The sequence below is a fragment of the Hippocampus guttulatus genome, chromosome 8, assembly GCF_054856545.1.
Source record: "Hippocampus guttulatus isolate MCC_2025c chromosome 8, RoL_Hgut_1.0, whole genome shotgun sequence".
Taxonomy (NCBI): domain Eukaryota; kingdom Metazoa; phylum Chordata; class Actinopteri; order Syngnathiformes; family Syngnathidae; genus Hippocampus; species Hippocampus guttulatus.
Window position 1 is genome coordinate 13,501,189 of NC_141268.1, and position 25,690 is coordinate 13,526,878.

General features: G+C 42.4%; 3 protein-coding genes across 3 annotated transcripts; all 3 read right to left on the reverse strand.

The window, feature by feature from the left end:
• Nucleotides 1-562: 562 nt before the first annotated feature.
• On the reverse strand, nucleotides 563-6,454 carry suox (sulfite oxidase). The gene is made up of 5 exons (XM_086118697.1): nucleotides 6,112-6,454; nucleotides 3,918-3,988; nucleotides 3,661-3,841; nucleotides 2,632-2,904; nucleotides 563-2,415 (listed from the first exon to the last, which is right to left on the reverse strand). Exons 2-5 carry the CDS (start codon nucleotides 3,974-3,976, stop codon nucleotides 1,198-1,200), a joined length of 1,731 nt encoding a protein of 576 aa, XP_085974823.1. The 5' UTR covers nucleotides 3,977-3,988; nucleotides 6,112-6,454; the 3' UTR covers nucleotides 563-1,197.
• Nucleotides 6,455-7,576: 1,122 nt separating this feature from the next.
• mcrs1 (microspherule protein 1) lies at nucleotides 7,577-13,186 on the reverse strand. Its single transcript, XM_086117803.1, has 14 exons — nucleotides 13,002-13,186; nucleotides 11,604-11,752; nucleotides 11,319-11,457; nucleotides 11,047-11,211; nucleotides 10,664-10,773; nucleotides 10,451-10,559; nucleotides 10,222-10,360; nucleotides 9,431-9,506; nucleotides 9,112-9,140; nucleotides 8,935-9,027; nucleotides 8,314-8,396; nucleotides 8,126-8,213; nucleotides 7,930-8,057; nucleotides 7,577-7,854 (listed from the first exon to the last, which is right to left on the reverse strand). Exons 2-14 carry the CDS (start codon nucleotides 11,750-11,752, stop codon nucleotides 7,768-7,770), a joined length of 1,395 nt encoding a protein of 464 aa, XP_085973929.1. The 5' UTR covers nucleotides 13,002-13,186; the 3' UTR covers nucleotides 7,577-7,767.
• Nucleotides 13,187-14,379: 1,193 nt separating this feature from the next.
• On the reverse strand, nucleotides 14,380-25,083 carry cyp27b1 (cytochrome P450, family 27, subfamily B, polypeptide 1). Its single transcript, XM_086117802.1, has 9 exons — nucleotides 24,789-25,083; nucleotides 23,537-23,727; nucleotides 21,626-21,816; nucleotides 20,188-20,388; nucleotides 19,046-19,206; nucleotides 17,491-17,657; nucleotides 17,329-17,410; nucleotides 17,044-17,241; nucleotides 14,380-15,552 (listed from the first exon to the last, which is right to left on the reverse strand). Exons 1-9 carry the CDS (start codon nucleotides 25,005-25,007, stop codon nucleotides 15,439-15,441), a joined length of 1,524 nt encoding a protein of 507 aa, XP_085973928.1. The 5' UTR covers nucleotides 25,008-25,083; the 3' UTR covers nucleotides 14,380-15,438.
• Between the last annotated feature and the right edge of the window lie 607 nt (nucleotides 25,084-25,690).

Below are 25,690 nucleotides of genomic sequence, written 5' to 3' on the forward strand. Positions count from 1 at the left end.
GTGTGCAGGAGGTTACACAATTCTGTGTGCGTGCAAAGAAAATCAGGGGATATGCGCGAGGCCTGAAGCCAAAATAACCAAAACAGGATGTGGCTGGAATTCTCCGATGTCCTCATTTTGCTTTCACAACCTTCACGCACGGAAGCCACATCCACATCGTTACATAGAAGCACTTAGGTGAGCGCCTTGCTCCTGATCTTCGGTGTGAATTGCCTGCCTGTCTTTTGGTGTTTGGGACACCTCCAGGGGGCAAAGTGCAAGTCTAGTTTTAGCAAAATCTTGTTGAGCTTGTAAGAACCAAAGAATGTATCACCAGCATGTGACTGGCTATCTCATCTGGTTGGGAGCACATAACGTTATTGGGGAAACTGCAAAAATGGTCTCTTCACTCACTCAATACTGATTTGGATAAGTGCATCAGTGTGTAGCCAGCATCTGCAAAAAGCTTAAATCAAGACAGATGGTGACAGAAACATTTAAATTGAATAAAAAGTGAATAAAGCACTGACAGTGCAACTCCCCCCCCCCATCCGCTGCAAATAAATCATCAGTGACGAAAGTACAAATTTCAATCTGTTTATTCCTTGTCTTCAATGACAATGATCACAGTCAGCACCTTTCACTGTTCATTCATATGAACAAATTCCGATATGACAAGATTCTTTGATCGAAGTAAAACTTTAAACTTAAATATTCCTATGATTTTTTTTAACACAATAATGGACATCTCCTTCATTTATACCAGCACCGTGCTGTTTTCCTATCGATTGCACATGATCAATTCATGATCAAAGGGGGGATTGGTAACAAAAAAAATGCTCGCAATATCTCAACTTTTTGAAAAATGAAGACAATTTGCAATTTGGGTATTTTAGGTTAAGAAACATGACGTCGATGCGCATAATTTGCTTTCTCAGGACAGATATGGCCCCCGGGCCTTGAGTTTGGCACCTATGCTTGAGCAAACAAAGAGCGTGTTAGTACACGGACCTTCGACTGGACATCAGAGACATTTGATCAATGCTCAAATGACTTTCTACACAGACATGGCTTGGTCACCCCAATTCTTGTTCAAACTTCTAAATTCCAGAGAAGAAGTCTGCATGAGCGGATCAATTTGGCACCGTCATAGACTGGCAGCGTGTCAAACGTCGTTTGGGGGGGGGGGGGTGTCATCAAACAACGGTCCGATGAAACCTATTCATCGCTGTCGACGATGTTGACCTTCACCCTGTGCCAGGCGTTACTCAGCACCCCTCTCAGGTTCCAGATGGGAGCGACCGTGTCGGGCTGCATGTTGTAGCTGTTGTCCACGGCCTTGCAGACGATCTCCAGCTGGCGGGCCTCCGAGGGAAGAGGGGCCGTGAGCTCCCACAGCTTCCAGGCCCAGGCTCTCCCGGGCGGGGGTGAAGGCTCGAGACTTTGCCCCCCGTCGCTGCTCCTCAGCTCGGCCACTTGCCACGTCTTCCCTCCATCCAGGGACACGTCCACGCGCACCACTTCTCGTCCGCCGCCGCTCCACGCGTAGCCCTTCACGGTCACCTCTTCGCTTGCGCGGGGCACCGCGGCGCCATCTGCCGGCACGGTGATGGCCGACTGGACGGGCAGCTCTTGGATGGCCGGAGCCGACTTGAAGTCGACGGTGTCCCAGTCGGTGGTGGGCGAGAAGCCCTTGTAGTCGTTCTGCTGCCAGTGGCTGCTGCTCTCCTCCGCGCTCACCGTGATCTTGGACAGCCACTTGACGTTACGGGCCCCCACTGTTCCGGGCACCACTACCCGCACCGGGAAGCCGTGGTCGGGGGGGAGAGGCTCGCCGTTCATCTCGTAAGCCAGCAGGACGTCGCCTTCCTCGCCGGTCGCTTTGTTGACAGGGATGGATGCGCCGTACGTCGTCCCCGTCACGTCTTTATCCAGCCCCTCAAACTGCACGTGGCGAGCCCACCGCGCCGCATCCGGATCGTACCCGGCGGCCAGCAACACGTCGCGAAGGCGTGCGCCCGCCCACGTGGCGTTACTGATGGCCGAAATGCCCCAGTTCAATCCCTTCACCTGCTTGACCGTGTTCATCTCGGAGCGCCGGTTGCCCGCACACTGCAGCGTGGCCGTGACCGTGTGCTTCGGGAAGCGCTTCTTTAAGTCCTCCAAGGACAGCTTGAGACCACCTCCGGGGAGCCCGTCCACCCGCAGCTCATACGACGCCGGGTCCACCCGCGGAACGGGCAGGTGGTTCCTCTTGAAGAAGATGGCGGAGGGCGTGACGTAGCTATCCGAGAGAAGCTCGGGAGGCGGCTCGGCGTTGAAGGGCTTCAGGCTGTTGACGCGCAGCACGGGATGTCGCTCGGGGTCGGACGAGTACGGATCCGACGACGCCGCGCTCTGCTGCTTTTTCTGGTCCTCCGCCCGCAACTCGCCGACCTCGTAGACAATCACAAATGAGACGGGTGTTGAATGTGACGAATGGAGGCACAACGCTTCCACTGTTAGCATTCCTCAGCGCATTAGCACCTTGATTTACAAGTTTAATTTGTTGTGTGAGTCCCAAAAGTGTGCTTTTGTAAGCCGACATTGTCGAGCGACAAGCTAAGGGAGCATCTTTTTTTTTTCCCATCATGACACTTGTGTTCCTCACACCTTATATTCAGAGAGCATGTCCAGCACGTGCTCCTGGTTGTGCACTGCATAAAGCGCCCAAAAGGGTTCGAGGGCCGCGCCTGCCGCCAGCAGGATTTTATCCCCGCCGGGGTGCACGGCGACAAACTCGGTGATGTCGTAGACGCCGCCTTTGTAAGTGACCCACACGCCATCTTTCAGCGTGCGATGCTTGGTGACCTCTTCTTGGCTGAAGACGGGAAGCTGGGAGGGCTGCGCTTTCAGCTGAGCGCTCACAACGTCGCCCTGCTCCGCCTGCACAGCAGAGATAACAACGCTGTCAACGGGTCATCAATCGCAAAGCGCGGCATCGAAAGCCGCTTTGTGAACGGTGACTTGAAAAAGCACGATGATGTCTTCTGTACTGAATCATTTCTCATCAGTTTGGAAATCATCCACACTATCCAAACAGGTAGTTGTCCAAATTTCCTGACGCAGATATGAGAGATGACCGAGATCTGACAGGGATGCTGAGTTCAGGAGGAACAAGCTGAGTCACTGAAAGTGGGAGTCGAAAACTGACTAATGTGCCGAGTCAGGTTTCTGCTGCACCGTTTGCAAAAACACGGCCTGGCCTGGCCGTGTTTTTCTGACCGAACACTTGAGTTTCTAAAATATTTAACAAAAATAAATAAGTAAATAAAATAAAACAAAACTGGTGACTAGTTTCAAAAACGTACAACTTTACCCCAATTCCGACTTTAACCCTTTCATGGGCAATTGTTACTACAGTGGACATCTTATCATGTTATCAGCTTGCATGAAAGTATTAATCTAAAAAATATACAATTTTATTCTTGCTAAATTAAAATTTTTGGTAATATTTGCCCTCCATCATAGAATAATTAAGGCAGTCAGCAGGGACATTATTTTGTTCTTTTTAATGTGCCATTTATTCCTTTCACAGCTGGATCTCTATTGCTTATCAAATGAAACAATCGAGCGTGTCTTCCCAACTATTTCGCATGAAATCTTAAGCTTACGTTGCGCAAAGATGCACAGAGAGCTGACCTTGTGATGGTGGAGGCCATATGCCAGAACAGCTCCCGTCCCGGCCAGGAGACCCGCAAAGGCGAGTCGCAAGTTTGGAGCGTGTCCAGGGTGCTCCAATCTCTGTTCCTTGTTGTCATTATTGTTGCTGCTGCTCACAAGACGAAGCGAACACCACGCTCCAGCAGAGGACGCTTGGGGTCTACGAAAATTGAGACAGACAATCTCGTGAGGACCCCAGTTCAATTCAAAGAGGGATGAGAAAAGCCACACAGTACCTTTGAGGGCTGAGCGGACCGAAACGCGTTAGACGGTGACAGTGTCGAAGCACGAGCATTGCATTAATGGTCTGTAGGGAAGATCACAACGAGAAGATTTGGATCAAATATGAAATAAAACATGAAAAAGAGCGTCAACACGTGCTGTGAATCGGGAGGTCATATTTTGAGTCAATAAATTCCCCGTTGCTGAATGAGTAACGGAGGGTGTCGTTAAACTGCTGCAGTTTTATTTTGAAAAGATGCGACTTCCTATCATCCTTCCATGTCACAGACGGTCACTGTGGATGAGGCGCAAGCTAATGTGTGCAGACATTGATTTTTATCCTGATGCTGTGTTTACGCAGACGCTCACTCCAAGGCTTGTGTTACGGGTACATTCTTGTCAAAATGCCAAAGTGCAACTTTCAACTCGACACCTCCTCCCGAACCCACCAATCAGCAGAAAGCTCACAAAAAAGGAGCTCTGTTGGTAAACACTGATCATGCAGGTATTGATACCGACTACTTCTACTACAATTCAGCCCGAAAGCAATTTTTTTCTTTTCTTGAGATGCGCCAGTATCGAACAACAATGATAGCGCCTTCCCAAATGTGTAAAGCTTTAAGAAATATTAGCAGAACTAAACTTGAACATTAAAACAAAATTAATAAAATAATAATAACAGAGTTCAATGGCGATAGAGGTTCATGAAAACTACAGTGACACAATAGATTGGTGATCTTATTTAAGATTTTTTTCTTTATTCTGTCTGTTCCAAGAATATTAATGTTGTATTTTGTGCGGGCCTCTAAATCAACATCTTCGACCATTGAAAATGTTCTGTCTAATCTGAGCAAACACACATTTGTAACGTGTTTTTTTTTCCAGTTAAAGTGAGCTAATTTGGTCGAAAGTAATTCCACTGTGTTAGCGAAGAGACAAAGGTTGAAAGTCAAACAATGGCTAATGATATTTTTTGTCTTTTTTCGTCACTCAGTAAGAGTACAGTAATTAATAGGGGGGAAATTATTTAGTGTGTCCACGCCTACACTCCACACACACACACACTCACACTCACACACACTCACATTATTTAATATCAAGATTTCTGGGAAGACTCATGCGAAGGAAATGACACACGGGCAGCTAAAACAACTTGAAAGAACAATCAAACGCGATTGGGGCACTAAACTGAAAGATAAGTGACAATCAAGTGCAATGGCGGCTTCCAATAAACATGACTCAGATCCAGTGGCGGGCCATGCATTTCAACCTTACGCTTCAGTGACGTCACATACATTAACACAATATTGGCTCGTCAAGCAGCACTTAATTTCAGGAGCATTTAAAACCATCAAGTATGCATTCACAATTAAGAGCAGGAAACTACATTTATAGATATTGTCAACAATAAAAAGATAAAAATACTAAATAAAATGCCACCCAAATTACGCTGTGTGATCTTAAACAAGTCTGCCCAATAAATTGCGCAATGTTGCAGTTTCATATCAGACACCAACCAAACAATAACAAAACAAACTATTCTTTGAAAATAAAGTTAACAGATCATTTGCATTTTGAGAATAGGCTATACAACAGCAAATAACTGAAAATGTTGAGCAGCTGAGCTTGAACGAACTTTTGTGCACGAAGGTGACTACAATGCGCCATTATAAGTTGCAGGTGAGCAGATTTATTTGATACATTTTTGATCTATTAATATATAATATAAATGAATGATCTATTATTATATTAATATCAACCAAGTTAAAGTTCACAAAGATCAAGGGGTAGGACTAGATAAGTTTTTCACTTCTTCCTACTTCCTTTGAACATGCAAATTGTGCTGAATGATGACTATCCCTGCCAAATTTCTGTTATCTGTTTATATGTTCAACAAACAAACAAACAAACTCTTTAAACAAATAACCAACTCAATAAGATATCTACTCATATGTTAGTAAATTAACTGCAAACGCTGACACTATAAGGACGGACTGTGTATTGGGTTCTGGAGTTTGTCAACGGGTTGTTTGTACAGAACAAGATGTGCACGTTCTCCTCAGGGCTAACGTTGCTAACAGTTAGCAAGCTTCGCAACTGATGACCAGGGCGCATGAAAACACCCGACCGTGAATATTTGTCCACAAAGAGGACTTGGTATGATGTTTTAAGGGTGCATTGTGGGTAAATAAAAAAACATAAACTTACTTATGCGCTGTCAGACGCCCGCTTGAGATTTACTGCTATGCCACTGCAACGCAAAAAAAATACCCAACACACGTGATGTGATCCCAGCAGCAGCAGCAGATAAAGTTGCAACCGGGCGAGAGACGTTCAAGATCACAAATGTAGTGTTTTAAAACGGAGCATAAATACCATTCGTAGCGAAATGCTGTAATTCAAAACTATTTTTGATTTCGTGTACATTTGATCATGTGATCCAAAATATTCTGATCAACATTAAAGTTGGTCCATTTTTCACGAACAAGCTCAATTTAGCTATGTATTTTTTTTAAATCAGAAAAATCAATCTGTTTTGGAAAAATCCATAAAAAAAACAACGACTTTTAAACCACACTCTTTTAAGGGGGTCAATTTTCGTGCTGACATCATTTTGTTCAACCCACTCTAGTGGCCCTTTAAATCACTGGAGCAATGTAATTCCAAGCATTCACCAGACACAAGTAATTTCAAAAAGTACGTCTGATATAATTGTAAACCAGAGTATTGCAATAATCAATCCAATCCAATTATGCACAGTTTAACCATTATCACTCTGCTTAAATATGGGAAAATTGGATTTAATTGGATTTAAATTGGATTTAAAAGTTAAATCACTGAACTGTACTCAGATAGTAATATTTTTGTACACCACTAGAGGAAGCATACCACCCTAAATAAATAACACTGAGGAACACATTTTGTAGGGTTAGGCCTGACAATGTTTTTAACTCCTTTTTGCTGCGAAATCCAAAACTGATCAATTTTTTACCTATCACGTCAAGGTTTATATCGGATCACCGTTTTCTTAAGAAATATGAAATAAATGCACTTACACCTCGAAATACGATTTGCACACTTCCACACCGCCTCAAATGACCACCATGATAATCAAAACACTGTTAAAAAACAGTGTGGTTATGTAAACATTTTTTTAGTATTTTAATAGACTGGAGAACATGCCGGTCTAGTCTTAGCATAAATTTCCCAACAGTAGCGCTTCTGAAATAAAAAGGGATATTGCCATTCAATCGGTGGCTTTTTAAAAATAAATTCATGCTGTCCACGTAAAAAACTCTTGTAAATGACAAAATGCATTCCTCTTTTTATTTTTAGATGATAACGTAAAAAAAAAGAGATGCGTTAATTTCCCTTATTTAATTTTGGTTGAGCTGCGCTTGCACCTTTTGTTCCCCTTTTAGTTTATATTATGCATCAACAATGTTATTCTCGGATTGTAGGTTTCTCCATATATAGCTTTAAATTTTGCAGTTCTTGCTGTTTTAATTCCAAGATACCTCATTTGGTTCTTCATTTACTGTGACATCGCGATATGACAAATGTGTCAAGACAGTGTGATGAATGCAAGGTTTTAGATATTTTCTTTTCACGTATGTGTCAGCTTCTGAGTTAATGATGTGCAAAGTGTGACAAAGACGACAGAAAATTTAACTTGTGTGTATACCGGTTTATTGACGTGGAAAAGATTCACTACACAATTTAAATAAAATATCCCAGAAACTGGAAAAAGGGCTCCCAACATGACGGCGTCTATACAGCACAACACGGAAAGGATCCATAGACCAGACTTGTGAAATCCAAGTCAGAAGAACTTCTACGTATAAACAGTATGGAGTTGCGCGTTCACTGTTGTGTCATCTTGGCTGCCTCAGCTTTGATGAGGGAGATGAGTTCCAGATTGATTAGAAACACGAAGCGAAGTCCCGCGATCTATAGAGAGAGATGCGGTATGTTAACGCCATACGTGGCATACTGTATAACTTGTCTGATATCCTTGAGATGCACCTCCACCACTGAGTTGTTGTTTAGTTTCCACTTGTTACCCGACAGGACCGGTCTGCCATCGATGTAGATGGGTCGTCTGCCCTCATTGGCGATGAAGAAATCTCCGTTATTCTTCAGTTTAATGATTCCTGCAAACATCAACTGTCATTTCCCCCTCACGCGTTGGGATTTCCAACTCCTTATCATGTTCAATCACCTTGCTTTCTTGATATTTTCCAGGCGGGCCCCTCTAATGACAGATCCACATCGATCTGTTTATCTTTGGTTGCACGGCCCAGCGTAATCTGAGGGAGGAGAAATGAAGAGAATGTAAGAAACATACGGTACTTGAGTGCAAATTGATGAGCTCTTCAGGGTACACTAGTCGCAGTGCGTTTGACCTACCTCTCGGGATCTCATGAGGTAGCGTACCATCCGTCCTCTGAGAGCAGCCAGCGTCTGGTTGTCAAAGTCAGGCATGCTCATCCCTGTTGCACCCAGTTGCAGTTTGGTGCAGTACAATGTAAAAAATAAAATTAAATTAAAATGTAAATGTAAATGTAAAAAAAAAAAAAGCATTCAATATTTTTGGGTGAAATTCTAAATCTGACATGGAGGCATTTACTTCAAAGTGGGGCTGTGTGATATGCACTTGAATTAAAATGAAATTTTTATTTTCATTTAAAAAAAAAAACAAAAAAAAAAGATTTCTGCTATTTTTCTCCTTCCTTCCAAAATGAAATTTAATCAATTTATGTTCTCTGCTTCTTACCAGAAATTAAAAGCCACTTGTTCTTTTTTTTTTTTTTTTAATTAAAAATAAAAAGCTGCTAGCACAGTCAGAATTTAGCAACACAGTGCTTTTCTGAACTAGCTCCTTTGAGTTCACAGTCATGTGGTTTGGGTAAAAAGTGCATGTCTGCATACGCTTTTTAAATATGGAAATCATCCTGACAAACATGTTTCAAATGAATCCATAAAATCGATTCATCGACTCATGTCATAATGAAGGGCGCAACATTCTACCTGTGATACTGTCCACAAGGACCTGCCAGCGGGGCAACTCTTGCTCCAACTGCCTGATTTCCCTTTTTTGGTGGCGATCAGATATCATCAGTTCTGGAAAAGGATAGCATTTTTTTTCATTCTTTCAATCCGGGGAATGACCGTAATGATGCAAAATGAAACTTTGACCGCTCCTACCGTGTTCCAATACTTCATCTCTACTCTCCCTGGATGTGAAGACAAGTTGACAAATGGATTAGAGGTGTAAAACGCATTCATTTTCACCAGGACACACGACTTTGCAATAATCTGGGAGTTTTGGGGCATAATGAACCCCCCCCCCCCCCAAAGAAAAAAACCTAGTGATTTTGGGAAGAACAATTCTAAAAAGGGATTTCAAGAGGCCTTTAGCTTTTGCCCTAATAACTATAGAAAAATGCTCTCATTTGTTTTCAAATTTCAATTTTGTCACAAGTCACAAAATGAACACAGAAGTCAAAATTGAAGCATGCCTTACTTTAACTTGCCATCATCAACAATCTGCTCGGCGTCAGAGAAGTTCAGGACTTGGTCCCCCTTTGGGAGCGGCTGGACTGCAACACAACACACTTATTCACCACACAACAAATATCCATCCATCTATTTTCTGATCCGCTTTATCCTCACGAGGGTCGCGAGGCATGCTGGGACCTGTCCCAGCTGTCTTTGGGCAGCAGGTGGGGGACACCCTGAACCGGTTGCCAGCCAATCGCAGGGCACATAGAGACGAGCAACCATCCGCGCTCTCTCACCAACACCTATGGACAATTTGGAGTGTTCAATCAGCCTGCCATGCATGTTTTTGGAATGTGGGAGGAAACCGGAGTACCCGGAGAAAACCCGTGGGACGGAGGTGTACATGCCAACCCCACACAGGCAGCCCGGAGCCGGAATGGAACCCGGAACCTCTGCAGTGTGAAGTCGACGAGCTAACCAGTGGCTCACAGGGCTGTCTCACAACAAATATGTATGCGAATATTTACAGCAAAATGTATCTCTGTTGTTTTATTAAAGTTCCGTTTGCAAAAACAAACAATTGCTATGTCAACTGGATTGACACCGAGGGAGTTGAATCATTTCAAATGTTGACAAACGCAGTGAATGGAACCGAGTGGATCCTGTCCACAATCAATTAAAGGAAAATGATATCTAAACAATATTATAAGTCAATATGTAGTCAAATCTCTCAAGTAAAGTCTATTAAGTTTACTTGTTTGTGTGACGATAGTGAGGAGACAATATTTGGTTTGGATGTTTGGGCCGACTCACCACTCTGGTCATCCAGTAAGTAGTACTGCTTCAGAAGCTGCCAGTGGAGCAGCAGACTTTTGGGGGTTCGTGACTGGTGAAAAACACTCGGGTGTTTACTCAGAAGATCCTGGAATGTGTCTAATTTGGGCTGACTCGTCTGTGTGATGACAAAACAAAGAAACACACAGCTGATGCCATTATAATATGACAATAGTGAGGCAATGATAAGAGAATGGCGTTCACTGACCGAGCCAATCTTGGCCAGTAGTACTTCCTCAGCCTGGCTGAAAAGAGCTTTACTTTGTATCGCCGCGACGGCTTCGGGATGAAGCTGCCGCATCGCCTGCCAAGCAAGTCTGAACGGCCACGACCGCGGGGGAGGAAGAGGAAAGCCAAGGGTGGAATATGTCAGCACGGCTGAAGGACAATACGCTGCCCGCCCACCCGCCCGGCGTCTTACTTTGAGATGACGGGATCGTAGAGCAGTGAGTACCACCGCTCTTTAATTTCTCTCAGAGTGAAGCGGCAGCTGAACTTGACGCCCAAATGGACAGATGTGAGGTCTGTTGTCTGCAGAATTATAACCATATATTCACATCCAGGATATTGACACTTCATTCCATCTACACAATCTATTTTAATTTAATTTACTTTCATTTTTGGGACTAATGAGATCGAATTTAGCCTCCCTATTTGCTCGGCAAACAGTATCATCGTAACTGTTAAACATTCAATCTGCACTTTGATAAAAGGAAAAAGACAATAATTGTAATAATGATTTGTTATAATGTGCTGCGTGTAAATGTTCAATAAAAACGAACTACATTAAGGTTTGAAACTCACCTGCAGCACGGCATTAATAAGCAGCAGGTCATCTGTCGGCTTCCAGCGACCCAAGTCTTTTGTCATGTGGAGCGGTTGTTTACTTTTTTTGACTCTTTTGGTGATCGACGTAGAATGCATTAGCATTGTGAGAGGCGGCGTCAAAGACGGTCCGGATTTGGCCACCTGAAAAGACATGAGGTTTAAAAAAAAAAAAAAAAAAAAAAAAAAAAAGATTAGAATTAAAATCAAAGTTTCACATCTGTTTTTCCACTCCCGCTATTTCTCTTTACCTTCTTTTTCTCGCTGGAAGAAGGCTCACTACCCGAGCAGCGTAAAGGCTCCATGAGAGCAGGACCTTTAACGCGACTCGTTGATTTGACGAGGCTGCTTTCCACCAGTTCATCGTCAAACTTCTTCCTCTTTATCGATCTGCGGGTGTCGTTGGACAACATTGACACAGTAGATTCAGTACACTAGACTATCACGAGGCACAAGATGCAACACATCTACATCTTTACTTATTACGAACGGAATATGAGGACCGAGCCAGAACACAACAATAGATTGAAAGTAACCTGGAGGAACTTCTGCGTTTGGGAACGCCACTGCCAAATGCTTGCGTCGCCGTCCTTTTTACATCTTTTATGACAAGCGACTCTTCGTCTTCTGAGCGGCTGTGTGAACTTGCTACCGCCATTGGCACACCAGGCTCAACCGCTTGCATCTGCTCAAACAGAACACAAGTCAGACGTACACGACATGTGTTTGCCTTCTCAGCGAACGATCACTTCATATGCAGAGATAAAGTAGATATTTTAACAAACTATGGGATGGGCTATAAGCATTTATTAACACTGCTAGATTCAAGTGATACAGGAGACAGCAAAACGTGGATGTATTGTATGTCATGACAGCGAAAAAACCCCTCCCAAAAACACAACGAATAGAATATCTTCAGTTTGGATTTAGGCTGCTTCCAAATATGGACAATGAGATGCTTGATATCACTGAAGTACATTAATTAGCGTTGTGCAAGCGGGTTCTTTCAGAAATTCAGTTGAAATGTATGATAGATGTAAATAGACAACACTGTCAAGATGAAACTTCTGCAATATGAAATTAACATCATCTCACTGTGATCCTACTACGCAAATGGAGCGGAAACAATATTCCATCTGTTTTGGGATTGTGTTTATGCTTGGATTTTTTGGACTCACTTGCTTCATTTTATCGATTTCAAATTTGAACCCCCGGTGAAAATGCACTTTAGAAATGGTCTGATGTCTAATTTGGATCAAATAGAGTTTGCTAGGGTACGACATAAATTCTATGAACCCCAAAACCTTTAGGAACAGAAAACTGCAAATCCTGCAGTTTATATTAAGGGAAAACACTCAAGACGTTTCTCCCCGATTTCTTTATTTATATGCTTTATGTGGACTGTTATATTTTATAGTGTTCCTGTATATTGTTGTTTGCAACAAGGTTTGTATGAAAAAAAAACATAAATGGATAGCCCCCCCCCACAACAAAATTAATTAAGATGTTTCCTTAATAATGAGTGAACCTAAAACTCTAAAAATGTCAACATTTCCAAAATACTTAAGATGTGCGCTTTCACCCCCCCCCCCCCCCAAAAAACAACGGAATAACCTTTTTGTCGCCCTTTTGGACAAACTAATGCAGGCGATGCCACTTTCCTTTGCAGCTCGTATTTTTGTTTACATGTGAGCGTTAGCCACAGGGCCGACCCAACGAACAAAACACGCTCGACTCCGTCATATCTGCTCTGACGATCAATGCAAAACAACATTAATGTGAATCCCACTTGCTTGATTCCATTTCAATAACAAGTTGGGTGTGTTTTCCAGGCCAGTATTTGTTGAGCTAAATAATTGCTCCAATGTGAGCCAAAGTTAGCCTCTATTGATTAGCAAGCTAATACTAGCGAGGTGCACGTTCTCGTGACTCACCGTTCCTTCGTTGGTTTACTGTGGTACTAGATCCAGTATTTGACTGCGTGTGTATTGTATATCGATACGTAGTCAATCAAAGCAGTGTAAGTGGTTTCTTGATTGCACTACATAGCGTCATCGGGACAAAAACCAGTTAGCATAAAGCTCGTTGTAGTCATATTTTCTTCTTCTTGAGAGGAAACGGCGAGGTCGGTTAAAATGTTCACGGCGCAATAGCGGCACCTTGTGGACTGGGCGGACAGCAGCGTGGTACAGTACAAAAGAAATTGGTTTTACTGAATTATAATGTAACCTACCACGATATTACTTCTGCAAAATTACAATAAAAATTAAATAGCATTGACTGCATTTTTATTTTATATTCATATTTCTTGTTGTATTTTCAATATGAGTTATATAAAAATATTTAAAAAATAATAAAATACAATAAAATACTGGTGAAAACAAACACAACAAAACATTTGACGTGACGTTTGAACATTTTTTAATTCATCTATGAATAATCTGACTGCAAATAATCCACTGCAGGCCATGGAAAAGCCAAAAGTAAATTCACTCATTTATTTTTCTCGATATTCGATAATATTTCAACCATGAATGGTGGATGAATGAGTACAGTCTTCTGTCCAAAATTATTTTAAATCACAAAAATACAAGACGGGTGGTCCGGTGCTCCAGTGGTTAGCGCGTTCTCCCGGTACTCCGGTTTCCTCCCACATTCCAAAAACATGCATGCAAGTTTCTGATTGAACGCTCAAAATTGTCCCTAGGTGTGAGTGTGAGCGTGGATGGTTGTTCATCTCTGTGTGCCCTGCGATTGACTGGCAACCGGTTCAGGGTGTCCCCCACCGACTGCCCGATGACAGCTGGGATAGGCTCCAGACCCTTGTGCGGATAAAGCGGATCAGAAAATGGATGGATGAAAAAATACAAGACTTCGCTAATTCTATGCTAAAAACTCCTGTTTCTCAAACGAGGTGTTTCAGTACAATAAAACAAAGATAAAATAAAATGTTGTCTGAAATGGGTCTATAAATACTATACATGCCATCATATACTAGCTAGTTGAGACCGTATATATTTACAGTAGCCGTATACGTATCGATCATTTTCATTTTGACACATTGTCTGTTGCTAAACCAAACATAATGAGTGCAGTCCAGATGCAAGAACTTTGACATCCAACACCGGATTTCTGAGAAATTTATGTCTATGTGCCAAAGTTTAGCTACTGGCTTGCCAGTTCCAAGAACATCGAATCATTTAGGTTCGACCGAAATAGTAGGGTTGATGATATATATTTGGGCAACACATTGGCACAAATGAACACACACACACACACACACACACACACACACACACACACACACACAGATCAGTGCTCATGTACCTGGGATTTATTGTCATGTAGTTTCAAAGATCCATGTTAAATTACAATAAATACAGAATTCAGACACTAATGTTGCTCCGTTTCCAAAGTGTAAAAAAAAAAAGGAAGAATTGCCTTAACAGTACAGTCAGATATACAAAGTGAATTCAAAATCTTTGCACCATGATTGTGTTTATGCAAAGACCTTTTCTAACAGCTGCCAGTTGGTTGCAGATTTTTCAAAAGAACCCCATCCCCAATCTTTTTTTTTCAACATAACCGCATTACGACAATGTTTTTCATAAACACATCAAAATTGCAAGTGTCCAGTCATCATTTTGACCATGCCTGAATCTCTTTTTGTGATGCTCCTTGTGATTTCACAAAACATGGCCAGCGGAAGGTCCAAAGTGGAATGCCCCCAATCGTCACACAATTTGGGGTTTAATCAAGACAATCTCAAAAGTTAAACACAACCTTGAGTTCAATCGTCACATGTGACATTGAACAAAACAGTTTCTTATCATTTTGGCACGTGTTTTTTTTTTCTGTGTGTGTGATGTCGGCACAGATGAGCTTGCATGATAATGACATTATGAGCCGAGAATTCATTGATGGCCCTGATTCCCTGTGGGAAAACGTTTTAGAAATTAGAATTATTTTTGAAAGTCGCCCAGCCATATGTACTTGATAAGGGAGGTCACACTATGAATGAAGTCAGTTCTTAATCACTCCTGTTTCATTTGATCAAAAACAAAAGTCAGCTCCTAGGGATTAACATGTTGAGTTATTTAAAAAAAAGAAAAAATGAAACGTGGTCTGAGGAGAATCTGTTAAACGACATTCGTGGGAGCTCTGACTTTGTGCAAATATGCATTACCACAAACTAAAGGCAAGCTACACTCCCATGGAGCGCCTGGGCCGCTGTACTCAATTCCAGAAGTGTCTTGTGGGCCTTTTAGCCTTTCTGACATGATTCTGAAAAGGTCCCCGCCTGCCCACGTGCTTTATGCTCTTGAGAGCTGTGGTCACTTTGACGTAACTCAGCCCGCTCAGAGGAGTGAGTCATTGTTCAACAAACTGCAGGTTAATGACATTTTCAGGAACGAGCAACGTCCGTGTCATGGGTTTCACAGAAACCCCATTCGGGTCTGGCCGCACGTCAAACTCTATCAGGATCTATTGAGACCAGAAACACAGAACAGAGACTGATTAGCATACATGAAAACCACATGATGCACACGCACGCACACACACTCACACACACGCACACACACACGCACACACACACACACACACACGCACACACACGCACACACACACCATTTCTTCTCGCTTTTCAACAGCGAGGGACTCCACAGGGGGGTGCAATTTCCCCTTACAAACGATCATGATTGACAATAAAAAATGATTTCATCCAGCATTTTTAGGCGCATTTACTGCCCCCCCCCCAGCACCCTCCGAAGTGCCACCCTGTGCAGCCGCACATATTGCACATACCAGAAACTGCCACTGGAGATAAGAAATAAATAAGTAAAATGAATGATATGATGGAAAAAGAAAATAATATATATTCTAGAAAATGATACAACGATTAAAAAATAAATTGTGGATCAATATATAAAATGTAATCTTTCGGGATTTTAAAATTTTGGATGGAGAGCCAGCCCTCATTTTTGGTGGCAAATGCTGATTGGAGATTTAGCTCTTTCCCTCCTCCCCCAATATATATATATATATATATATATATATATTTTGGGGGGGGGGGTTAAAAAAATCTATGACAGTATCAGTCAAATCAAAGCATTGCTATCTTTGAAAATCATGTTGAAAATCATGAAATGTTATTCAGTTTTATGAGAGGGTCAATACAGCTGTGTGATCAGTGGGTAAACGTGGAAGACGGTGTAAAGCAGTGGTGTCAAACATACGGCCCGCGGGCCGGAACCGGCCCCCGAGGGGGGTCGATCAGGCCCGCGGGATAATTTAAAAATGAAAAAAAAGCATAAAAGACACAAAACGAATATTTTTATTAAGATGCAATTCATGTATTAACCGCTAGTCATTGTTTTCTCTTTCGTTTGTAAAGTGTAGGTGGGGGTTACATTTAGATTTCATATGGACATGTGTAAATGGTTTTAAAAAATCCTTTCTTTATAAATCTTGTTTAATCTTAAAATGCATGACTATATTTTTAAATACTAATTGTTCAAGTTTTGTGCCTTTGTACAATCAGTGGGATCAGTTGCACTGCATATATGTGAATGATAAAATTAAATGGCACATTTGTCGAAGGAAATCTAAGGTGTTTTATGAAATGTTAGGTAAATGAAATGTGGGTACATTTCAACATTTTCCTCATGTACTTGTGCTTCGCTATATCAAAACAAAGGAGAGACATATTTTGGTTATTTATAGCAGAGTATGGTATAATTTTAATGGTCTGGCCCACTTGACATCGACCGAGGCCGTATGGGGCCCACAATATGAAATGAGTTTGACACCCCTGGTGTAAAGCGAGTACCAAAGGTAGAAAAGTGCGATATAAGTGACAGCCCATTTACACAATAGTTTAAAACATCCTTCATTATGGTACAGTTTAGTTTGACACCATTCCAAACACATCAATCCAGATGCATGTTGAAGGAACAAAAATAAGCGTGTTCTCACCCTGGCGATAGCGAGGTAGAGTTCCAGTTCCGCAATACGTCGGCCTATGCAGCTGCGTTTCCCCACCCCGAAAGGCACAGAGGCATATGGGTGATGACTCTGGACTTTTGTCAACCATCTGTGCGGCAGGAACTCATTTGGATTCGGAAACACGGTCGGATCGCGCGATGTTGCAAAGTGGCACAGTGTAATCAGGGTCTGGAAGGTGTGATTTTAGCGTTAAAAAAGTTTGATGGTGGTGATGATTCGGCTGAATTTTATCAGAATCCTTTAAAAACTCCTCACATTTTTAGGAATGAGGTAGCCTCCAACCTGGATGTCTCTCTCAGTGATGACTCGAGCATTGGCAGGAATCACCGGATACAACCTGTAAAAAGTCCCCAGTTTTGAGCATGATCAAAGTTGCCCATTCCAACATGGCTTTTTTTTTTTTTGGAGCAATCGTACCTGAGCACTTCTTTGACTACAGCCTTCATAAGAGGCATGCGTGCTACATCCGCTGCCTGAGGCACCTTCCTGCCTTCCAGGACGCTCAGAACTTCATTGCGTAGTGACGCTTGCACCGCAGGGTGACGCGACAGCTCGTACAGCGACCAGGACATTGTGCCGGATATCTGAAAATAACACAAAAATACAATACATCAATTTTCAACATCGCTTATCCCGACGAGGGTCGCGGGGAGTTGCTGGAACCTATCCCAGCTGACATACATCTGCACCGAGCTAAGTTTGAAAGTAACCAAGAAGCTGCAGCGTCCATTGATGAAAAAAGAGATTGGTTCGGGGTTCACTTCTCCTGTCGCATGTAAATCCGCTTCAATTCCAAGCGCTGAGTCTCGGTTCTAAATACACATCTGCGCTCCACACCGATGGTCCTCTCTCGACCTTATTTTGATGTCGATACCAGTCACTAAAACCAAGACGCCCTCTTGTGGCCGTTTATGGCAGAACGTCAATGGTATGTATGGTTGACGGAACATTTTTAAAAATGAACCGTATCCCTGTAAATCCTCTCCTATGCTCATTAAGTTGCAATTTTTGTAATCAGTTGTATGTTAATAATGTTTATTTCTGCTCAGAGTGCTTTATTATTGTGTTGCTATGAAAATTTATGTTCATTTGCTAACTCAGTTTGGGTGGTATATTGACTTTCTCCATGATGGTATTTCATTCATATACTTATTTAGCAGATTTGGCTGCTATCATTGACTGAGAACAATAAATTATTGATATTACTCAGTGGATTAATAACGTCAATTCTTCTTGGTGAATGCAGTTCAGTCAACTCAGAGCTTTTGCTGACTCGTGTGTATTGTACAGAGTTCTAGACAGGTTGACTGCTGTTTTGTACTTGTACGTACGCATATTTTGGAACATGAATGGTATTTTCTCTCTGGATGGTTTTATTCTATGATATCCTATTTTTAATCCATTTAATATATTCCTTATTTAGAAAAAAATGTATCGTCATCAATATTGGCTGTTATGAAATGTTTACATCGACACTTGATAGCATGACTTAGCATCATCTTATTTTGCACTTCAATTTATTTTTGACTAAAACTCAGGGAGTTGTCAGCTTTATTTCACACGGTTGTACATTCGTTACAATTAATCCTAAATTCAGAGTTAGTTGTTTGCGTTTGATTTAGGAGTTAATTTCTTTATTGCAGAACGACCGTTCTGCCTTTTGCCAGAAATCAATCAGGTCTTTGTTTGTAAATTGATCATTGGTTTAAGAGAAATCTTATGTATCAGAAGTACTAGTGCTATCGGTTACTTGGTGTCAGTATCAGTGTACTGATACGAGTGATACGAGTGTACAACTCAAGAGTTGTACACTCGTAATGATATCAGTCTGAAAAACTGTGTTATCGAACATAGTTCGTTTTTCGTATTAGTACCTTCCAATATCAGACATCATTGATGGTTTCTGTAATCACAACGCGATCGTGATGGTATTACACAGTCCCTTCGGAAGACCCAGGTACCAAATACTTACGGTGTCGACACCTGCAAGTAGCAGCTCTGTGATATTGCTGTAAACAGTCTTCATGGGCAAATCTGTCTGGGCCAAGAAGTAGGCAAGGTAGTGGCCCTTCACTTTTTCGCAATTGCTTTTTTTCGCTGCTTCCCTCAGGCGCTGGTCAATGTGGCCTTTAGCTGGAAAAGTAGCACAAAGTGTTGCATGTGAACGATTTGGAACACTATGAGGACACCTGATTGATTGAAATGAGATACGATACAACACTGCTTCCCAACATTTCCGCGGCACATGTCGTAATCTCTCACAGCACACTAATGTATAGCAGTAAAATAGTTGGTAATTAATGAGATAGGTGATATTCATTCAAATTGGTTTGCAGTGATGTAGAACTGCAGTGCACTGTAAGGTCACTTGTGTAGATTATTTTTGGCTTCCCTTTTTGGCAGCCTGAGAAGAGCAACATTTCAAACTGCCTCCGAACGAAAACCTCTTTGACATCAGTTAAAACTGAAAATAATTATTTTTGTAAAAGGCCCATTTTCTGCACAGCTCCTGTTTTGGATTTCATTATTTTGTGTAATAAATAAAATAAAAAAACAACAACGTGGTGGCGATGGTTATGAACCACTCTCGCCTTTCAAGAATTACGTTTGCTGTACAACCAATGAGCGAAATTTTAGTTTATTTACTGATAAACAGAATTGAAACATGTCATTCTTAATTTAAGGAGAAAAGAGATGACATCATGAATCATAATCCAGCCTTTACATTCCCATATTTTGTAGTGCGTGCAGTTTGAGGACGATAATCTCTGGCTTGCTGATGTACTTTGGATGAGCGTGATTATTTTAAACATGTTCGATGTTCATGTTTGGATTCCTCAGATGGGCATGTATGTGTAGGAGCAAGGGTAGATAACAACCCAGCTCTCGGTGGAAAACAGCAATAGCCAAATGGGAGCTGAGGAGCACGCAAGAGAAATAATTACACAAAGTGGAAACATTGATTTTCTTTAACGATGTTTCGAAACTTCATCTGGAGCTTCACACAACATACAATAAATGCTGATTCATCCTTTTTTGATAACATGATTTGATTATTTAAAATCATTTCGTACCTCGGCAGTTGCGTTATCTCAAAACCCCAAAGTAACCTACCAAATTCAAACATGTTGTCCCAGCACTGACAGAAGATGTCCCAGGGTTTGGGGAATAGCCAATGTAACCATTTTGGCATGACCATGGTAAGAAGCGTCTTTACAAACATGGTGTTGATGGACTCGATGAAGAGCTCTGTTTCTTTGGGAACCACTGGTTCCAGGCAGCCGATTCTGGATTCAAACAACACGGAGGAGATTCCTGTCAAAAAAAAAAAAAGAAAAGAAAAGAAAAAAAACCCTCAAGTCAAGACCTGTCACTGGTACAAAAATACATTGGCACAGAGCACACAGCAGTTGATGAATGGTTTGATGGCCACTCAAATGTGATGAAACACTTGTCATTAATCATCTTGTGGTCCAAAAAGTATTGCGTGAGAGATTTACTTTTGAGTCGTTTGGATTTTATAAGAGCTCATGTGACAAGATAAACAGTAATCCCCACTCCATCGCAAGAGGTTACATACCAGACCACCTTCGCAATCAGTGAAATTGACTCTATAGGCATTTTTTTTTTAATGGCATTCACGGCACTTAATTACAAAAAAAAAAGACTTTTAGAATCATACAAACAACACTAATTTGACAAACAGTTCATTTTAACAAAGAGTGAAACAATGTACCATCCATTTGCTAATCCGCGTATCCTCACGAGGGTCGCGGGCGTACTAGAGCCTATCCCAACTGTCTTCGGACATTAGGTGGGGTACACCCTGAACTGCTTGCCAGTCAATTGCAGGGCACCCATAGACGAACAACCATTTGCGCTCACTATCACACCTAGGGACAATTTAGAGTGCTCCATTAACTGCCGCAGGTACGGGGAGAACATGCAAACTCCACACAGGAAGGCCAGAGCCAGAATCAAACCCTGCAGCTCTGCAGTGTGAGGGGGGAAATGCTAACCAGTCATCCACCGTGCCGCCCAACTTTCTGGGTTCACATTGTAAAAAAAATAAATACAAGCTGTCTCCAAATTTGTAGGCTGAATCCTAAAAGGCAAAATTTGTCTGCCTCATGACGTAACTTCTGATGCGCCTCGACCACGCACGGGTGTCGAAATTCACACGACCTTCAAATACAGCCTTCAAATCTGGCTTCCATTCCCGTAGAGACAGGCTATGAGCGAAGACATCTTCAGGACACACTTTCGTAGCCTACATTGCTCCACTTTTCTTCTACACTGCTCCTTTTCTACTATGCGTAACACCAAAAAAAAGAAGTTATTACCTGTACAAGGCAAAATAGTAGGAGCGTGAACCTGGAATCCACCATGGGGTGGGGTTACTGTATGATACTTCAGTTATCTATAACATGATGACGCTACATCAGTGAAAAAGTGATAAAGAAAATGGGTCATGTCAGGCTTTACCATGCGCACATGTTTCAAACTATCAGATTCATCACGAAACAGTCCTCCAAACTCTGTTGAACCTCACCCTCAAGGCCGAAATAATAGAACTCCCTTGCGATGTCAGTCACAAGGCCTTCGGGATGTCTGCGGAGGCGAAGTTTGGCGATGAGGTCACTGACCACACCGTTCAGGGTTTGGTCGTATGCCTCGACCGCCTTGGGCCGCAGCATGTGCTTCGCAAGGAGGCTTCGAACCTCCTGCCACTCCTCGCCTTCACTGAGCACAACACAAATCAACATCATCATCGATTATCTATTGGGATTGTATTGGGGGAGAAAAAAAAACGAGGAAGGTAACAGACACCAAGCATGTTTCCTAAATAATGAAGGTGCCATCTCATTTTTACCATGTGGGGATCTGCAGTGGCTGAATTCAAGTTGGCTTTACGACTTGATGAGATGCGAGTTTGTACAGAAGACACAAAAACGAGGTTTGAATGTTTAGTTAGCAAGGCCCACACACTTAGATCTCACCCCGAATGAACAGAAACTGTGTATATGCATGTAAGCATTCTGTATTTCCCAATAGTGGCCAGTAGTATTACTTCCGTTAACGAAAACGAAACTTTTTGTCAACACACATTTTTCACTGCACGAAAACTGGACTAAACGAGAATAAAATCTCTCATAAGAACCAATAACTACGACTAAATAAGAAATCTTTTTTGTGGACTAATTAAGACGAGACGAAAGTGTATTTCACTCATTCACTCCCAAAGACGTTTTTAAACGTCTTTTTAGACTTGGTTCAGAATTGGCTGGTACTGAATGAGTTAAGTGAAGAATGGGTTAAAATCCATGGACATTTTAGTTCACGACCAAGTTCTCGCATGATTCACGGCAAAATAATCCTAGGTGGCGAGTTCTTGCGCGATTCATGGCCATGCTTTGCACGGGGCCCACGAGAAAGAGGAGATGCGATGTATGGGCACATTTTCGCCTCATAGAAGTGGACGAAAAAAAAACCAAACAAACAATCCTTCTGATTTTAGTACAGTGTCGAAGGGTTAGAATGTGGGCACAAGGTAACTGGATAAAACACGACTTAAGAGAACCGCCGCAGGTCGGCACAAAGACATTGTGGTCCGCAAAAAGTTTGGTGGTGCTTGTTTATAAAGTAACATTAAATCAACAGGTATAATGCTCCAACAATAACATGGCTGACTTACTAGCTTGTAGCATGTAGCGAAAGTAGCCGCTTGTTGATATAATTGTGTGTGATGTTGATTTTGTTACACTTAATTGAAAACAACTTTTACCTACATTTTCATACCATACGTGAAATGTGTATGGACATGAAAATATAATAAAAGGGTCAAATGATTGTCCTGACTAAAACTAGACGAAAATGTTGACAGTTTTTGTTGACTACAACTTGACCAAAATAAAAAACTAACAAACACGATTGAAATTGGACTAAAACTGAGACTAAATTTTAAAATGGGTGATAAACTTAACACGAGTGACCAGTGACAGATACCACCGGACCAGGCGTCTATTTGCAGGAAGGATCTATTTGGGAGGAGACCATAATTTGTACAAGAAAATTGTTACTTCCATGTTACAATTGGAACGGAATGTGTAGCTACCTCACATTAGCATTTTCTATTTGCATGTCGTTTTATTTTTGGTTCCTATCAATAATTCAGAGCGGTTTGAGGCGAAACTAATTGTCGCCTTACGTAAATTTCCGCATGGTCAAATATGTCATGACAAGCGCGTTGGCAAACTTAGGCCTATTCATGCACTTGCTGCTTGGCTGTAAGACGTTTTTGTATTTTGTTTGTTGTCTATGGTGCTTTGTGTAGAAAAAGGCTCGTGGAGGTAATCGGGGCAACTTAGTGGCACAACCTTCTGTTTTCCCCCTGGGTGAACAGGATCGCATGTAGCCTTCTGTAATGTCATTCACCTTAGTTTGACATTATAAGAGCACTTACGATGTCAACAGTCCATAGTGTTGACCTCTGAGCTTCCTGTAGTCCTTCCAGGAGGAAAGGTCAGAGCGCATTGGGCGCTGGCCCTCTTGCCTCAGCACCTGCTCAATGAGCGCCGGATGAGCCACATGGACCGTCGTGATGGGGCCGAAGCTCGCCTTCCACATCGGGCCGTACCGCTGCACTCCCTCCAGCTGGGACGTGAAACATGAAACTAGCACGCTTGTGTGCATCTGGAGCTTTTCCAGCTAAAGATAGTGACTTCTCTGACATTATTCCATGGCTACTGAGAATTGTTATTGCTCAGCGGCCACAGCAGCTCTATCCAACGACACAAACGTTTTAGGCATTCTTCATGAGAAAATGTCATACTTTAGATTTTTTTTGGGGGGGGGGGGTTTACAGGACTGCACAATGTAGCCATCATAGTCCTGAAAGGTCTTTTTTTTTTTTTTTATAATTACCTGCCTAAAGCCTTCAAACTCTATTTTCTTTCATTCACTGGGGCTGATTTTTGTGTCTTTTAAGAATTCACACATTCTATCCCAGGCATGTATTTTTAATATTTTTATGTTCTTTTCAAGTGGGAGGGTAAAGGAGGATCTGAAAATGGCTGGCAGTGAATGAGTTAAAGTTATGGTTCTGTTCACACAGAATTTAAAAAAATGGAATTTAGGGAATGAGCATTTCACCTCAAAATTCCTGTGTAATCATTGGAAATCAGAGTTGTTGGAACATCACTGAGGAGTTCATCTAGTGATCAAAACTTAAGAGCATGCAGTAGGTATGTAGTCTTCTTGGCAATAGCAAATTGGCACACCTGCACAGTGGAATGCAAGATACAAGAAAATGCTCTCCTAAACATAGTTTATTTTTGTCTGTCAGAAAGTGATCACAGAACAGTGAGTAATTGTTAAACTGCACGAGCTCATAATTTGATTTTAGCAAGAGAGTATTAGACACAACTCTCTTTATGATTAAATCATGCAGCTCTAAACCTCCGCAAATCACATAAAATAGAGCAGCATCTTGTTCAATTATTATTTCCTTGAATCACAACTGACTTTTTATAGGCACGATCCTTGATACAGCCAGGAAGTGCATTTGGATTTTGCATTTAAATGAAAGTTGATAACCACTCGTTTTCAAGAAATAACCCAAAAATTTAACACATAATTTGGTCTATTTGCATAATGCAATCAAATAACCCCGCTGCTCTTCTCTTTGGGTGCAGTCATGTGGAACGTGCTCCTACCTGTAACTGGTGCAACTTGGACAGTCCCCGGCGGGCGAATAAGTCCCAGGCGAAGCCGAGCACCGACGGGCCGGGCATGTCGTCTAGGCTCCTCACCGTCGTCCCGTCCGGACCGGCCGCTGCCCCCTCAGCCCACCTTTCCGCCCACTTGAGGAGGGGGAAAGCGCTCCGGCCGGACACTCTCAGAGCTTGCTGCAGCATCCTTCTCACAGAGATCATGGAGCGGTCGCCGCGCGCCGATGCTCATTTTCTCTCCCCCGCCGGTCTGGAGGCTCTATTTATAACCCCGCAACCTGCTCCTCGAACCCGCGGAGATAAGGCGCTACATTTTCGGATTGGGGGGGGGGGGGGCAATCGTGGGTGTGTGAGCGGCCAAGGTCCCGCCTCCGCTTGGATGAGACGATTTGCGCATGGAGGTGTGTCCAATCATCGAGCCGAACAAGGACCATCCCCGTGAGGCAGCACACGTGGAGCTCCAGGATAAATAATACACGACTTACTTGCTAGCGTGTCTGATGAAGGTGGTGGGGGGGGGGGGGGGGGGGGGGGGACGACACCGGCTTATCTCGAGCACTTTGCCCCCCCCCCCCCTCCAGACCCGCAGGCTGACACATTTAGTTATCACGCATTTGTGCATGAAGGCCATTCAAGGCGAATGTGGTGAGAAAAAAAAAAAAAGGGGGGCTCGCTACATCATTGGGACGCTGCCACTGCAGGGTGCCTGTTCACACTGGAGACGTTTGACCCATTTGCAGATTGGTAACATACAGAAAACACCCCTTTTGATGCTGGGAAAGATATAAACAAACAAGAACAACAACAATTCTCAATCAGGAACGCCACAGTGGGAAGTGGGTAAATTAAAAAACGTAGCTTAGCTTGAAACGAGTTTCGGCAGCATG